This window comes from Ornithorhynchus anatinus, chromosome 4 (assembly GCF_004115215.2).
Source record: "Ornithorhynchus anatinus isolate Pmale09 chromosome 4, mOrnAna1.pri.v4, whole genome shotgun sequence".
Lineage (NCBI taxonomy): Eukaryota > Metazoa > Chordata > Mammalia > Monotremata > Ornithorhynchidae > Ornithorhynchus > Ornithorhynchus anatinus.
Window position 1 is genome coordinate 3,558,171 of NC_041731.1, and position 17,009 is coordinate 3,575,179.

A 17,009-nucleotide genomic window follows, 5' to 3' on the forward strand; every position below is an offset into this window, starting at 1 on the left:
GTGAGGCTCACGGTCTTCATCCCCATTTTACAGATGAGGTCACTGAGGCACCGAGAATAATAATGTTGGTATTTGTTAAGCGCTTACTCTGTGCAGAGCACTGTTCTAAGCGCTGGGGGAGAGAGCACTGTTCTAAGCGCCGGGGGAGATGCGGGGTCATCAGGTTGTCCCGCGTGAGGCTCACCGTTAATCCCCATTTTACAGATGAGGTAACTGAGGCACAGAGAAGTTAAGCGACGGGGCCCAAAGTCACACAGCTGAGAGGTGGCGGAGCCGGGATTAGAACCCATGACCTCTGACTCCTAAATCCGGGCTCTTGCCACTGAGCCACGCTGCTTCTCCGTACATTCCAAGCCCTTAGTACGGTGCTCTGCACATAGTAAGCGCTCAATAAATCCTATTCAATGAATGAGCCGTACACTCAGCCCTACCAGGACGTGTCTTCACTGCGCGTTTTGGATTAACGCAGTGGCAGAATTAGGGGACCGGGGTTCTGACGGCACGCTGCGCTAATGAACGAACGGCGACGCCTACGCATGTGGAGATCAACCTGAGGAAGTGGTACAACGTGGGCTTCCCCAACAAAGGGGTTCTGCAAGGACACAATCCTCACATTGTAGGTTACCTGACTGTAGGAGATAGGCTTACCCTGACCGGAAAAAAGTTTGGCCACCTCAGCTACTCCGTGGACCTACTTCCTGCTGCCACATTCATCCCACCCGCTGGCAACGTCGCTAAGGTTCTCCCTGTGCTGTTAGGCTTTCAGGAGATGTATCTGGGAGTCACAAAAGCCCATCTTTATTAAACGTTGTTACCTCTTTTTTGAAAAATATCAATCGCTATTATTTATTGAGCGCTTTCTGTGTGCAGAGAGTACTGTACTATGAGCTTGGGAGAGTACGGTATAACAAGTCGGTAGAAGGGTTCCCTGCCCGCAACGAACTTACGTTCTTCTTCTCCAAAATTATATGGAGAAGCAGCATGGCCTCGAGGTAAGAGCGGAGGCCTGGAGTCGGAGGACTTGGGTTCTAATCCTGTCTCTGGCACGTAACTGCTGGGTGACTTTGGGCAAGTCACTTCTCTGTTGTGCAGTTTCCTCATCTGTAAAATGGGGATTCAGTACCTGTTCCCCCTCCTCCTCAGACTGGGACCCCTATGTGGGATGGGAACAGGGTCCGAACTGATTATCTTACATCCATCCCAGTGCTTAGTACAGTGCCTGCAACATAGTAAACATTTAACAAATATTGCAGCTATTGTTAAAGTTCTTTTCCTCAGGTGTATGTGTATTCATCCGTTCCTTCCCGCCCTCTCTGCCACTTCTGATTCACCCTCTCCGGTCCAGGTACTCTGGTTTTCCTCTCGTGTCCGCCCCTTCTCTTCCAGCTAGGTGGGGGGTTTACCCCGAAACAGATCTGCAAAGTCACTGCCGCTTTGACGGAATCTCCTGGCTTGATGGCCGGATGGGGTCAAAGTGGGTGCCGGCACCGTGGCGTTCAGAAGTGGCTTCGCGCGTGGCCGCCCTGTGATGTATATCGGGGTGTGAGGTGTTCTTGGCACTCATGACTATGGCACGGTCCAATTCCGCTACCTGGCCTTCACCCTCCCGTACTGCCCCTCCAACTTTTGCGTCATTAGGTCACGTGCCGCTTTAGATCAGAATTCCGGGTCAGCGTTTGGCCCTGGGTGACTGCTGAAGTTCTTAATTGTGTATTGAGATTCCCAGGACACAGTCATCCGTGCAAACTCTCGAAAGACAGATTCAAGGACTTTTGATAGCGTTAATCCCGGAGAAGCAGCGTTGCCTAGTGGATAGTGCACAGGCCTGGGAGTCAGGAGGCCTTGGGTTCTAATCCCGGCCCTGCCACCTGTCTGCTTATAACCCCGGGCGAGTCACTTCACTTCTCTGTGCCTCAGTTACCTCATCTGTACAGTGGGGATTAAGATGTGAGCTCCATGTGGGACAGGGACTCTGTCCAACCTGTATTGCTTGTATCCACCCAGTATAAACCAGTACAGTTACTGGCTTAGAGTAAGCACATAACAGATACCATGATGATGAGGATGATTACTACCTTAAGATGGATAAATTTCCCAAAGGGAGCCCTATCCTGACCTGACGTTCACTTTTCACCTGGTGTCTTTCGAGATGGCTGAGTTCAGTGAACTGAACAAGAACATTATCAGGTCTTTCCTTTTCCACTTAGTCATTTCCCTGCTCCCCATCCACCTATAAATGGATCAGGCTTCCCGTCGCCGTAGTATATCAGACGGGCATGGTTCTGAGGAGCTCATCACATCACCTCAAGGAAATCATTGAACCGGGGCTCGGTTTCCCCATCTTTTAAATGGATCACGCTACCCCATCGTCCTCTTTAGCATCCGTGTGTAAATGACAGCTGTCGACCTGTGTCGGCTTTCTCCCCTATTGGACGGCAAACTCCCCAAGGAGCGGAGATCGTGTCTTTCAGACAGCTACCACGTAATAGATTCTGTTCACAATCACGATCCCCTGGTATTACTGAACAACGACTGTCGGCCAGCTGATCATTTTCAACAGGAGAAAAAATATTTGCAGGGTCTTAGTGCTAGGTAGTTGAGAAACATGACCATTTGGTTATCGGAAGGTGGATAACCTGAATAATTGATTCCGGTAATATGGGAGAGCACCGTCCAGAGACTTCGAAGTGCCGATTTCTAAGAACCTCCCAGGAAATGGCCGTTTCACCGGAGAGCAGTTGTAGAGACCTTCCATGTCAGAGCCTTGGCCCGCTGCCACTCACAAATGATTTTAAAAGCACATGGAGCCTGCTCTCGTGTTGGCCAACCCTGTCCGGCCCTGGGTAGATTGTTTGGGAAGGAACAAATGAAGGAGCAATTTAGCTCCCGGCCAGGGAGGCGTGCGTGTATGCCGCCTATCTGGTTTGGCATCCATTCCGTGGTTGTGCTCACATCTCTTTGAACTCAGGGAAACCTCAGGGACGGAGGGAAGGGCTGAGAGCGATACAGGGACCACACTGTCACTTGCTGAAAATGACTGACCAGGTAGATTGAAATTAGCCGGCTCTTTCCTCACCATTCCTCTCGTGGTAATGAGGCAAATAAGGCAGCCAAGCTGCTGGACACTGCCTAAGGATGATAAAGTTTCTGTTATCCCCCCAGAGAAATGTTTGTTTTTAATTGCAAAAAGAATGGACATCTCATGAAATCATGAGGACAGCCAGGTACTTTGAGAAATGCAGGGAACCTTTTGTTCTGGTGGAGCTAAGGACCACTGTAACCTGACTTTGCCAAAATGCAACATTTCTGAGGAGAGGCAAGTAAAATGATTTCTATGAAATGAGCAGAAAAACCTGTCTTTCAAGTGAGTGAGATAGGCAAAATTTTCCTTCTTCTTTTTTCACTGAGTCTGGCTTTTCTTCCTTTCTCTCTGGCTTGTTCCTTTCTGTCTGTTCTCTGGGGGCAGGCCTTTTCTTCCCTTGCCTAATCTTATCTCTGCCTTTCCTCACTCCTGTTTCCTCATTATCCATTCCAAAATTTTGGGCCCTCTTTTCATTTTACCAATTCTCCCTTCCTCTTTTTTCTCTCCTTGTTTATCTCTTCCCCTCGTTAATTCCTATTATTGCCTGCTCTTCTCCTCTTCCCTTTCAGCTACCCCTTCTCATTCCCTACATCCTGCTCCTCCCAGCTCACCTCATCCCCCTTCCTCTCCATTCAGTCTCTCTCTGTTATCACTGAGTCAGAAATGAGATCCAGGCCACCCCTTGCTCCTCTGTAATTTGGCACTGACGAAGAGAGAGGCTTATTCATTCTGATCCTGCCTAAAATCGAGAGCTCTAGACTGTAAGCTTGTGCTGGGCAGGAAGGATGTCTGTCAACTGTCTTTTACTGAATCCTCCGAAGCATTTAGTACAGTGCTCTGCACATAATAAGCTCTCAATAAGTGCTGTTGATTGATTGAGTGATGGACGGGCTGTAAAAGACTCAGCAGATGCTTGGTAATTCCACTCAGGGAATTCCCCTTTTTATTATGATCATTATGGTATCTATTAAGCACTATATTGTCAAGTTCTAAATGCTGGTGTAGATACCAGTTAATTAAGCTGGACCAAGTCTCTGTTCCATATGGGCCTCACAGTCTAAGTAGGAGGCATTGGAAGCAGGCATTGAATTCCCATTTTACAGATGAGAGAAGTCAAGTGATTTGGCCAAAGACACACAGCAGGTAACTGGTACAGCCGAGATTAGAACCCAGGTCCTCTGACTCTCGGACCTGGGCTCTTTCCCTGGGTCACGCTGCTCCTTTAAGCCTACACAGGCACTGAAATGGGAGCTAATCCTTCTTTTATTCCCCCACAGCTTTAGTATTTGTTGGAACGGGAGCAGGGAGACCGAAAGGAGATGATAATTTTTAGCATCTCTGAAATCAAGGTGGGATCTTAAGGAGTCCCTCTTTCCTCCTCTGTCTCCCTTTAGGGGGCTGAACCAAGATTCCGGCGTCCTCATCCCTCTGCGAATGGATGGTTTCCTTCAAGGCAATCAAAAGAGCACCCTGCCCACATACCTTTGGTGAATACTAGTCAGGGAGTGGATACTTAAAAGCTGGCATTAGCGTGGTCATTCATTCAATCCTATTTGTTAAGCACTTACTGTGTGCAGAGCACTGTACTTAGCATTTGGGGCAGTACAATACAACAATAAACGACATCCCCTGCCCATAAAGAGTTCACAGTCTAGGTGGGGGAGCCAGACATCAATACGAATAAATAAAATTACAGATACATACATAAGTGCTGTGGGGCCGGGGGCAGGGGAACAGCAAAGGGGGAAAGTCAGGGCGATGCAGAAAGGAGTGGGAAATGAGGAAAAGTGGGGCTTAGTCTGGGAAGGCCTCTCGGGGGAGATGGGCCTTCGATAAGGCTTTGAAATGGGGTGGGGGGGGGCGGCGGGAGTCATTGTCTGTTGGATTTGAGGAGGGTCTTGTCGGTTGACAAGAAACCTGTTCCGAATGCGTGTGGGTGTGTGTGTATGATGAGGGAAACTGCTCATGTTGTCGGTCCAGGAGGCAGAGCTCAGTTCCGAGCATCAGGAGACCTGGGTTCTCATCCCGGCTGGGGCCGGGTGTCATCAGTGGAGAAGGGTTCTGACCGAAGAACACTTAGGACGTTCCACAGGACGAGACAGGGCAGGCATCGTGAAGAGTGACCGGCTAATGTGGGCGACGGAGACCACAGCGGCTACCAAGGCAACCGACTACGGAATTACGGCGCTTCGGCCCCAGGCCGCGGACACCTGGACCCCAACTGGGGCCGGTGGATACGAATCCTCCACGTGTGCTTTGTAATGTGCCGCACCACGGCCCACCCGATGGCTCCCTGCGCGCCGTGCTCTGGGCGGGGGGACGGGGATGAGGGCAGCTGGGGGCCGGGGAGGACGCCATCCACTCTCCCTGGCATTCAGTCCTTCCGTGCAGGTTGTTCATCCTAAATCTCAGGCCCAGATCTTGACAGGAGACTCCCATCAGCGTGCGTGCGTATCTATGAAATCACCGACTTCCATAAAGGTTTCCCACTCAGTCGCGATAGGCCAAAACATCCGTGAAGGATTTTCTTCACGTGCTGCTAATTTACAGCCAAAGAATGTCTTTAGAAATATGCATCTCGGCTTAATTGAAAATCTGCCTAGCAGTCGGCTCTTCTCGGCTTGCATAAAACCGTCTGACTAACTTGGTAAAGTGCCCACGGGGCAGAAAACTGAGTAATACCGGGTCTGTGGGTGGCCACGACCGAACACCACTTTTGACCACAAGTCTAGGTCTGTATTCGGCTTTGTAATTACTGTATGGCCTGTTGCCGTTGTAAAACATATAGTTACCCCCTGCTCTGTGTTCACGATCGAGGCCGGGAGTTGAGGTAAAACCGTGGGCAGCTGCACAAAACTGTACCGAGATGAGGAGGCGTTTGTGCTTGTGCGTGCGTGAGCACACTTCAGATTATTCATTTCACCCTACCCTTTCAGCATATGTTGTTTATAAGTATGCATCATTAAATTTAGCAAACCAATCAAGTGTTGGGCAAAGACCATCACAAAGCTAAAGACTTAAAGGCCAAAAGGATAGGCAGAGAAACACGTTGAGTCATCACACGGTATCTCCTAGCAGGCTGCGGCGCCTTACTCATCCTTTTCTAATCTATAATTACAAATGTGTGTGTTCTTCTGTGAGGTATTTATTTTCATTCAATCTCTTTTTTAAAAATTTCATCCCGTTCCCCCAATCTGTTAGAATTTCCCCGTGCGTTAGGCCCAGCCTCCAAAATCAGTCCATCATTCAATCAATCGGTGGTATTTAATGAGGGCTTACTTCTCGCAGAGTACTGTGCTAGGTAATCGGGAAGAGTGCAGTACTCATCCAAGTTGGCAGACATGATTCCTTCCCATAGGGAACTTAGAAAATAGAGGAGGACCCGGCACTGTTCCTCAATTTAATTACATGTTCTCCCTGGCACCGGTGTGATTTTGAATGGACTCTTAAAATTGACGTTTTCAATATTTTTAAATTTTAAATAGACCAAGGGCGGGTCCTCTTTTGAATATTTTGAAGAATTCGTATCTGTCCTCTTGTATTCATTCTCGGGATCGGTTTAAGGATCGTACTTTTAGTAACTTCAGCGTAGCCATATTTTTCTGTTTTTCTTAAAATGTTTTTGAAATCCAGTTCCAGTAAAAGGTTTAGCCTCTCCTTTAATCACCAACCTTGCCCATTGTATTAAAAAGCGCACATTTGTGGGAGCTTTCCTTTTTCTCCATCCTCTGGCACTTCTTTCCATTAGCCTGTGTCGTTGGGAATTGCCATTCTCCTTCCTTCCTTCTGACAATTTGTTGAATTCAGCATCAACGTCTGAATTCCTGTGGATTGGCCTTCTTTTCTTATGTATCTTCTTTCAGTTGCCGGTTCCCAACTTGTTCGTCCGGCCACTCCCTGGCCTATCAACTATTAGGCATCTGCTCCCGATTAAGGCTTTCAATGAAGTCTGAAGCAAAGATATCATTGAGAATTTCAGCCTTTCCTCTTGTAATCTGTGAAATAGTGGGTCTAATCTGTAAATGGTGGGTCTTTTCTTTATCTCAACCGTATTTTCCCCGTCTGGAAACCTATCAAACGTGGTCTCGTTTCTTTCTACACCCTTTGAACTGCATTTTGCTCTCCCATGAATTGGCATGAATGGGAAAAGTGCTTGGCATCAAATGGGAATTGTTCGTGTTTTCTGCCTTTGGGATTTTTTTCATCCCTATCATTATTTTGCAGTTCCAGTCACCCCTTTGCAATGCCTTAGGTCGAATGTATTGATTGAATTCTGGCTTTTAAAAATATTCCATCCCCTCACATATAGCTTACCGCTGAAAAATATTTTCGGCTTCTAGAAGAGGCTAGCTACCTACATTTCCTCTTCCCTTGAGTGTCTCTGTCAATGGGCTGTAACTCACCGCGGACATTCTTCCCCTTTCTCAGTTTTGAGAGCCATTTCCTTTTGTGATCATTCCTCCCAGTTGTCACCTCCAATTTCCAACTTCCCCAATCATCCTTCCTTGTTGGTGGTTATTATATATTGTGTTGCTGTATCTTGCTTCCCCCGCCCTCCGAAACGAAATGGATGCCCCGAGAGCTTTTGCATCTATTTCCCCTTCTGTGTCACCAAGAGCCAACCAAAGCTAAGATTGTCTCGGCATTTTATTTTCAATGTAACCATTGTTGCTCCTCCCGGTGATCTTTGGTTTGGGAGTGAATTGGTTCCTGTGTAATGGCACAGGACGGAAAACTCTGAATGAAACACCGCCCTCTGAAAATGGCCGCTGGCAATCTGTATTGGTACTGAGTTGCATTCCTGACCACTCTTTTTCACATATATTATTTTCCTTGAGTCAGATTCGATGTCTAGTTGCAAGTTGTTATTATTACTATTGCCATCAGTTAAACGTGCACTGTGCGAGGCACCGTACAGTGGATTGAGAAAACATACAAGGAAATGAATTAAGACTTGGTTCCTGGGACGTAGGAGAATTCACAGTCTATGTTAGGAATGGTGGGGAAAGCACATATAGAGAACAACAGAAAAAAATAGGATACCCTCCCGATGAACTCAAGATAAAGCTGAGTCGTAAAGGTAGCCCCAGTAGTTCTCAGTAATACTGTTGTTTGATTGGAAAAAAAAAATGTTTGAACGTAGTTGCACGAGTCTCAGCCCTACTGGCCAAATGTTCCCAGTCCCAAATGGCTGCAACCTTGAAGCCTGGAATGGTTAGTACTCAAAGTGTTGTCTGGGAACAGGGCATTCCCTGGAATAGGGAACAGGCCCAGGCAACCAGTAACTCTCCCTCTCCTTCCCCACCTTTTTTTTTTAATGTCAAATTAGTGCCAAAAATTATCTTATTCAGATGCTTATGTAAATTATGATTCTCTTCATGAGCCCCCCCACCCTTCGTGTTACCTCCACGTTGGATACTGGCTCTGTCCCCTCCTTCTAGACTGTGAGCCCGTTGTTGGGTAGCGGTTGTCTCTATTTGTTGCCAAATTGTACTCTCCAAGCACTTAGCACAGTGCTCTGCACAGAGTAAGTGCCCAGTAAATACGAGTGAATGAATGAGGAGGAGAAGAAATGACTTTATTTTGTTGCTCTTTTATCATAGATGGTCTCCAAGAAGATTCAGCTGTTGGTGAAACAGAGGACCAAGATGACGATATGATTGTGACCCAAAGCCAGACCAACTCTATCTGTCCCATCACCCAGGTATCTTGTGCTTCTTAAAAAAACACAAAAAAACCTAACAAAAAAGCGATCTTCGAGTGGCTTCTCCAGCAGAGCATCCCGTCCCAAAGCGCTTTCTCATTTGAATGTAGATTTTGGGGGAGGGGCCCAAGAGATGCAGGTGGAATGACGTGGTTAAAGAGAAGACCGGCAGGTGGGCCAAAATAGCTGCCAGATTGGCAGCCACTGGGCTGGAGAGAATTTGCGGGCTACCGGTCAACCATGAGATGTACTAGGAACAACCTGATGATTCGCAGAGTGACCACAATTGACGCCACCTGCTCTCCCGGATCTGGGTGTCTCTGCAGCTCGCTTTAATAAATATTATCTGTAAGTAGAGAGAACAGGAAGCTAGACGTAGAAATCCTGGTAGAGCATTCGGAAAACACGAATCCTGATGGCGGTCGTTCAGTCGGCTCGCCGAGAAGGGGCCAGGCATTGGGTTCTCTGATTGTGATCTCCTTGGTTCCAGTTGGAAATGAAGAATCCAGTGAAAAATAAAGTATGTGGCCACTACTATGAAGAGGAAGCCATTAAAAAAATGATCCAGTCGAAACAGAAGCGAAAGAAAAAAGCCTGGTGAGTATTAAAGAATGAGACAAAAGCTACCGTCCTTCCTCCCGGGGTACCAAATCAGAAGGAGTTTTGTTCAGGAAATGTTTTTCCGTTGGCAGAGCGAAAGGAAGGGATACTTAAAAGTCTGCCCTAATGACATCCTCTTCATTAGCAGCGTAAACATGGAAGCTAACTTTCTGCAAAAACAATGTGGGGGGTGGGGTGGGAGAGGAATTTTGTAAGTTGTTCAGGAAGGATGTGGGAAAGGAATGCGTGATTCAGCCGTACCTGCAAAAAGAAAGAAGAAAATCCTAGTTTTAGCATTTTAAAATGCTAGACAAATGCCTTTTAGATAAGTTCATTTTCAGTGTATTTTTATGCCTCAAATGTCTCTAAAATTCCCTCCAGTTCCCTGAAGCTTAAATTTGGGCCTGTCAGTAAGAGGCCAGGCCCTCTCTACTGCTCAGAAGGTGTTTCGATTTTCACAGAACCGTTTGCTGACGCTATCTCGTACTTGCCCACGATGAGTTGGGTAGGACAGGTGTCATGTTCAAGGGGTGTGTGGGAATTCCTCCCGGAAGAGCTTTCACATTTTAAAATGGCCTCCAGTGGTCACTGGTGCATGGTCCTACCAACGTAAGGATTCCAAGACACCCGGGTTAGATTAAATCTGCCCTTTTCCCTCGTCCCACAACTTCCTTCTTGGCTATCCACCTGAAACTCATCTCTCTACTTTTTTTAATCTGGCAGGTCAGAGCCCAGGTAATAGGAGAGTGGCTGGTTGAGTCAAACCGAGAAGGCTTTCTGTAATAGATGGGGGTGAAATAACAACAACAACAATAATAATAGTATTTGCGAAGCGCTTAAAAGATGCCGTGAAATGTGCTGAGCACTGGGGTAGGCAGCAGGAGAATGGGTATCTTATTTCCATTTTTACAAATGAGGTAACTGTGGCCCAGAGAAGTGAAGTGACTTGCCCAAGGTCACAAAACAGGCAGGTGACAGAGCCAGGGTTAGAAACCCAGCTTCCTGACTCCCAGGCCCGTGCTCTGTACCTGTCTCCTACAAAGGCTTGTCGTCTGCTCCACAGTAATCAGCGGAATTTACCGAGCACCTTGTGTGTGTAGGGGACTGTACTCGGATCAGAACCGAGGTCTCTTGACTTCCAGGCCTGGGGACATTCCCGTAGGCCACACAGCTTCCTTAAATCTGACCCATAAGCCGTAGGGCCTAGTTCTGCCATGGTCCTGTCCCCCCTTTGAGGCACACACCGATGCCCCCGCGAAGGCACAGATGGCTCAAGAGTTAGCCTTCGATCCCCCTCCCCTCACCCTAAATGATCCTTTTGATTTCTTGGGTTCCCTCCGCCCCTTGAGCTGCCTCTGGTCTTGAGAGCGGCTGGGAGAACTGAGTAATATAGAGATCGCTAATAATACCCGTCATTAGGTGAAAGATTTTCCCTTGACACTATTGGATGACTTTACTTGGAAACACTAATCGTTTTAGGTCATTGGTCCCCATCAGTTTGAGTTGTGGGAAATGTACATAGAAGTTCTTCCTGAAATAGCTCACGGTGCTTTGGTTGCCCGGCCTGTATTAAGGTCTAAAGAAATTTTCCCTCCCCGTCTCCTAGATCATCCTATGGGAAAAGGAGCAGTCCTTTGGGGATCAGAACCCTATTAGGGGAACGCCATAAAGTAGCACCTCCTCTTGTCCGCTGCGTGACACTGGGCACGATCTTGTGTCTTTAAGAGGAGCGGCCTTGTTCGGTGATACATTGTTTTATAATAATTTATTCTCTTCGATAAAAAGTACCAGAGTTTTTAAAACCGCTGTGGCATTCCTATGGGTTGAGTGTGTGTGTACCTCTATATACATATAAATAAAATGTACACACATTTACTTACCTAGCCAAAGCGACACCTGTCTTTTTTCCCCACATTCTGAACCTCTTCTCATACAACTGAGCTTAAATGCTTTATGCCAGTATATCAATCCACTAAAGTTGAATTGAGTGTGCTGCCACCTTATCTCCCACTGTGGTCAAACCCATTGGGTGTGTCTGAGAATACTCTCATTTTTACTAATTGAAACCCTCTGATGTCATCAGGAAGTCTCCACCACCTCCTCGCTGCCACTTCCCTATCCAAAAGATTATTCACTGTCTGGATATGAGCTTGAGGCGTGTATCCACTGTCACATGCAGGGGAAGAAAAACTGTGAATGTGCCATCTTACGGCTGCTCGTCGGGTCCATTTACGAAACGTATTTTTAACAGGCAGCGTGACTGTTTCTCAGATCGGCGAAAGGGAGAAAAATGCATAATTCAGCACGAATCCTTTATTCCCACTAACTCACCGCCTCTTCTTTCATCCCAATATGAGGCAAACCCAGGGGTCTGCCGGTTAGATCGTTTGTCCGGTGTCCTGCCCCAAGAAAGAGCAGCGTGCAGAAGTTGCCGGGCAGATGGATAGAGTACGCATCCTATTTTTAAAGATCCGTGGGATGTTTCAGGTGCCACCTGGCCCAGCTTCTGACACCTGGGTCTCCGTGCCCCTTTACTGAGGCTTCCTTGAGGCTCCATCCCATGACTTGTAGATCAAAAAGTTTCCCACAAAAGGCCTGGGAAGCCTTCGAGGTCCTCCTCACCAGTCTCGCACCCCGAGGACAAGCTGCTGAGGAGTGAAGAGAATGCCTGTGCTTGCCAGCCCCATCCCTGTGCAGCTTTTACACTCACTAGTCGCTCAGGCACTCTCTTCAGTTACAAATAGACAACTAGTATTTACTAGAGAAAAAGTTTCAACGACGTCAGTATTCGTAAAACCGAATCTTAAATTTGATCCAAAAGAACTTGTTTTTAATTCAAACCCAGGAGATACTGCCCCTCTGAGACACTGCTGTACTTCTCGTGGCGGCTCCTAGAAGCGGCGTGATCTGGCGGATAGAGCACGGGCCTGGGAGTCAGGAGTTGGGTTCTAATCCTGGCTCCGCCGCTTGTCTGCTGTGTGACACTGGGCAAGTCACTCAACTTCTCTGTGCCCGTTACCTCATCTGTACAGTGGGGATTAAGACAGTGAGTCCCATGTGGGACGGGGACTGTGTCCACCCTGATTAACTTGTATCTACCCCATCACTTACTACACTGCCTGGCACATAGTAACTGCTTAACAAATACCATTAACAAAAAAGCTTCTATATGGGACCATCGTCCACAGGTCTATCCTTGGTAGTTCCACTTCCACACATCTGTCCCCTCCTCCTTGAGGCACTCTGGGCCTTCTCTCTTTCCCTACCTCGTCTTCCTTTCCCAGCCCCTCCCCCGCAATTGGCCGTGCTCCAGCAGATGTCACCGGGGTGTATAAGTGACGTGCCATCCACAACAGCTTTCCCTCTGGGAGGGATCCCGAGGAGGGAGCAGTTTCCCTACTTTATACCCTGGGCCTTTTCCCCTCCTTTCTGGGTGTCTGTATTTCTCTATCTTGCCACCAACCTCTCGCCCACATCCCGCCTCTGGCCTGGAATGCCCTCCATTCCTCACATCCATCAGACAGTTACTCTCCCCCTGACCTCAAAGCCTTCTTGAAGGCATATTTCCTCCAGGAAGCCTTCCCTGACTAATCCCTCCTGTCCACTTGTCCCACTCCCTTCTGCGTCTCCCTGACTTGCTCCCTTTATTCATCCCCCCCTCCCGGCCCCACAGCATTTATGTCCGTATCCATCATTTATTTTTTCTATCCATGTCTGTCTCCCCTTCTAGACTGTACGTTCGTTATGGGCGGGGAACACGTCCACCAGCTCTGTTACATCTTACTCTCCCAATCGCTTAGCGCAGGTGTTCTGCACACAGTAAGCGCTCAATAAGTAAGATTGACTGACTGGCTGCGTAGAAGAGGCTAAGCCTGCCAGCTGTCACTGCTCTCGGAATGAAGAACCCGCCAAACTTTTATAACTTGGTTCCGTTTGGAGATTTAACTGAGAAAGACTGTTCAGTTGCGAGCCCTAAATTTAGGATACAGTTCAAATATGAAATACTGAACTAGATATGACTGTTAGGTAAATTAATTCTCTAATGATAATTCATATTTGATCTTTTTTTTTCCCCCCTCTGAACAGCTGTCCTAAAATTGGCTGCAGCCACTCGGATGTAAAGTTATCGGATCTTGTGCCAACCCCAGCTTTTAAAAGAGCGATGGAGAGTAGCAATAAAAGAATGAGTGACAGTCAGAGTAAATAAAGCTGAAGGGCAACGGTGTCTACTCTTGCTGCAAAGAAAATCTGCTTAGGATTGTATAAGAGCAAATGCTGATTTTAAACCACTTGGAAAACTTGTTACTTAAAATATTTCATTTGTAGGAAAAATTGAGGATGACAGATGTTGAGTAATGATTTTGTTCTGCTTTGTTTTATTTAGTAAATAAAGTGCATTTTGCTTCATTGAAATTTTTGTGGAGTCTTGTATCTTCATTTTATGCATTTTAGAAAAGGTAAAGGTTCATTCATTGCCATTGTTTTGTATTTCAAATTCCTCAGATAATTTCTGATGCTTTTTTTTTTTACAGAGTTCTACATTTTCATAGCAAAATTTCAGATTCTTATAATTAAAGCTTTTATTTTGGCACCATGGTAAAGGATAGTAGTAAGGTGGCAGATAACAGGATGATACAATGTTCTTTCAAGAAGAACATAGAGAAGCAGTAGGGTAGTGGATAGAACCTGGGTCTGGGAGTCAGAAGGCCCTGGTTCTAATCCCAAATCCACCACTTGTCTGTTACTGGGTGACCTTGGACAAGTCACTTCACTTCTCTGCGCCTCAGTTTCCTCATCTATAAAATGGGGATTAAGACTTTGAGCCCCAGTGACTGTGTCCAACCTGATTAGCTTGTGTCTACTCCAGCACTTAGCGTACAGTGCCTAGTACATAGTAAGTGCTTAACAGATACACCCCCCAAAAAATGAAGACGATAATAACCCCTATAATATTTACCGTGAATCGTCTATTGGAAACAGAATGGGTCTGGAGTCATGAGGCCTGGATTTTAGACCGAGCCTGCTGTCGAGAAGTCGCTTAGCCCCTTCGTGTTTCGATTTCCTTATCTATAAAATTGGGATAACTTCTGCCTCTCCCTATCTCGGAAAGGCTCTGAGATGATAAAATGAAGTAAGTATTGTAAAAATGCTTTGAAGTTTTGAAGAAATAAAAGCCCTCTACGCATTCAGAGTATTATCTTAAGTGTTCCAGTTATGTATATCTACTCAACCTTGTAGAGCTTTGGTGTTTTAAGTTAGAAGTGGGCCATTGTTTGAGCTCTAATTCCCAAAGCTTTTGCAGGCCAGACCTCTTCTCACAACTGGGGGAGAATAGCTAGCTCGAGGCAGAAAGCCACCCATTTTTATCTTCTGCCCACAGTCACCTATGAAGTCGGTCACCAGTAACATAGATTTTTCAATTATAAGAATCAGAAAACCTTTAACAGTGAAAAACAAACAGTCTGGTCTGAGGCCTAATGGCAGCGGGGCCTAATAATGTTGGTATTTGTTAAGCGCTTACTATGTGCAGAGCACTGTTCTAAGCGCTGGGGGGGATACAGGGTCATCAGGTTGTCCCACGAGAGGCTCACAGTCTTCATCCCCATTTTACAAGAGGCCCTCCCAGACCGAGCTCCTCTTCTCCCTCTACTCCCTCTGCCACAACCCCTTTACCTCTCCGCAGCTAAACCCTCTTTTTCCCCCTTTCCCTCTGCTCCTCCGCCTCTCCCTTCCCATCCCCACAGCACTGTGCTCGTCCGCTCGACTGTATATATTTCCGTTACCCTATTTATTTTGTTAACGAATTGTACATCGCCTCGATTCTATTTAGTCGCCATCGGTTTTTACGAGACGTTCTTCCCCTCGACTCTATTTATCGCCATCGTTCTCGTCCGTCCGTCCCCCCCGATCAGACCGTAAGCCCGTCAAACGGCAGGGACCGTCTCTACCTGTTGCCGACCTGTTCATCCCAAGCGCTTAGTACAGTGCTCTGCACCTAGTAAGCGCTCAATAAATACTATTGAATGAATGAATGAATTTTACAGATGAGGTCACTGAGGCCCAGAGAAGTGAAGTGACTCGCCCACAGTCACACGGCTGACAAGTGGCAGAGCCGGGATTCGAACCCATGACCTCTGACTCCCAAGCCCGGGCTCTTTCCACTGAGCCACGCTGCTAATGGAGAGAGCCCCGGGCTTGGGAGTCAGAGGAGCTGTGTTCTAATCCCCCCGCTCTGCCATTTGCCTGCTGTGTGACTTTGGGCAAGTCACTTAACATTTCTGTGCCTTTGTTTCCTCACCTGAGAAATGGGGATTAAATACCTGCTCTCCCTCCCCTTTAGACTGTGAGTCGTGTACACAACCTGCCCTGCCCTGAGGAACCAATCCCCAGCCTCATTCCTAGCTGGGCCTTAACTCACTTTGGAGTCACGAGGGAGTGTAACCTCGAATATGCACAGCTGCCTCCTCCGGGCTGCTTTGACTTGTCATTCCTTCAGATGTGTGCACAACCCGTGATTACCAGTGTGGCGCCCAAATCTTGCAAAATTTTGGTTTGGGGGACCACTGTGTTCTCTCCTCCAACGTCAGTTTCAGGGAGCCTGAAATGGGGGAGGAGGGAACAGGCCATCCCTAAGCCCTAAGCCTGGCCCTTTTTCCAGCACCCAGGAAGTGTTGAGTAAACAGCTTGGACCGAATAAAACTAGGAGAGAACCGAAGCTCCCCTGGAATTGTCCTCAAGAACCGTGATGTGTTAATCTAGAAATATTCACGATGAATGTTCATGAGTGAATCATTGTTTCATCCTTTGACTCTGGAATCCAGTTTCCTAAACTTCTTATAGCCTCCGGGCAAAATCTTTCTTCCTAGGACTATCCTCTACTTAGGAATTCTGATCTCATCATGTAAATGAGGAACTCGGAAGTCTCGCGCTGGTAGCGAGCGCAGGATGCCAACATCAAAATCCATCTTGTCATTTGAAAGATCCCATGGGTAAGTTATTCAGATGTCATTATGACCTGTTCAAAAACCCTACCAAAAGACACATTTGGAAGTCCATTTTGTCAGTCATTTTCATTTGGGTGTGCTTTCTTTTATGCTCTAACAAAAAAACAGATGCAGCCTGGCCAAGTGGGAAGAAGCACAGGTCTGGGAGTCAGAGAGGATCTGAGTTCTAAATCCCCGCTGCGCCATTTGTCTGCTGGGGGCTTTGGGCAAGTCGCTCAGCTTCTCTGAGCCTCAGTTTTCTCATCTGTAAAATGAGGATTAAGACTGTGAGTCCCGTGTGGGATATTGACTGTGTCCAACCTGATTATCCTGTATCTACTCCTATGCTTAGTACGGTGCCTGGCGTATATCTCCCCCAGTGCTTAGAACAGTGCTCTGCACATAGTAAGCGCTTAACAAATACCAACATTATTATTATTATTATTATTATATAGTAAGTGCTAAACAGATATTTAAAATGAAAAAAAACAAACCACCAAAAATCCCGATAATGTTTTTCTCACCACAAATCATAGTCTTAAAGTTTCATTTTTTTGTGTTGTTCGGAACCTGACCCCTTTCTTTTAGCCCTAGAAGCACCATGCAAAGTGTCACCAACATTATCTGACCATCCCTAGTT

General features: G+C 46.9%; 1 protein-coding gene across 4 annotated transcripts in view; it reads left to right on the forward strand.

Annotated features, from left to right (window-relative positions):
• The window catches only part of NSMCE2 (NSE2 (MMS21) homolog, SMC5-SMC6 complex SUMO ligase), a 154,037-nt gene extending 140,238 nt beyond the window's left edge, over positions 1–13,799 (forward strand). For all 4 annotated transcript variants that reach the window (XM_007661131.3, XM_007661137.3, XM_007661143.3 and 1 more), the window contains 3 exons: positions 8,686–8,786; positions 9,277–9,383; positions 13,473–13,799. In XM_007661131.3, the coding sequence (XP_007659321.1) occupies positions 8,686–8,786; positions 9,277–9,383; positions 13,473–13,593 (329 nt within the window). In that variant the 3' untranslated portion in view covers positions 13,594–13,799. The remainder of the gene's footprint in view (positions 1–8,685; positions 8,787–9,276; positions 9,384–13,472) is intronic.
• The last annotated feature ends 3,210 nt before the right edge of the window (positions 13,800–17,009 follow it).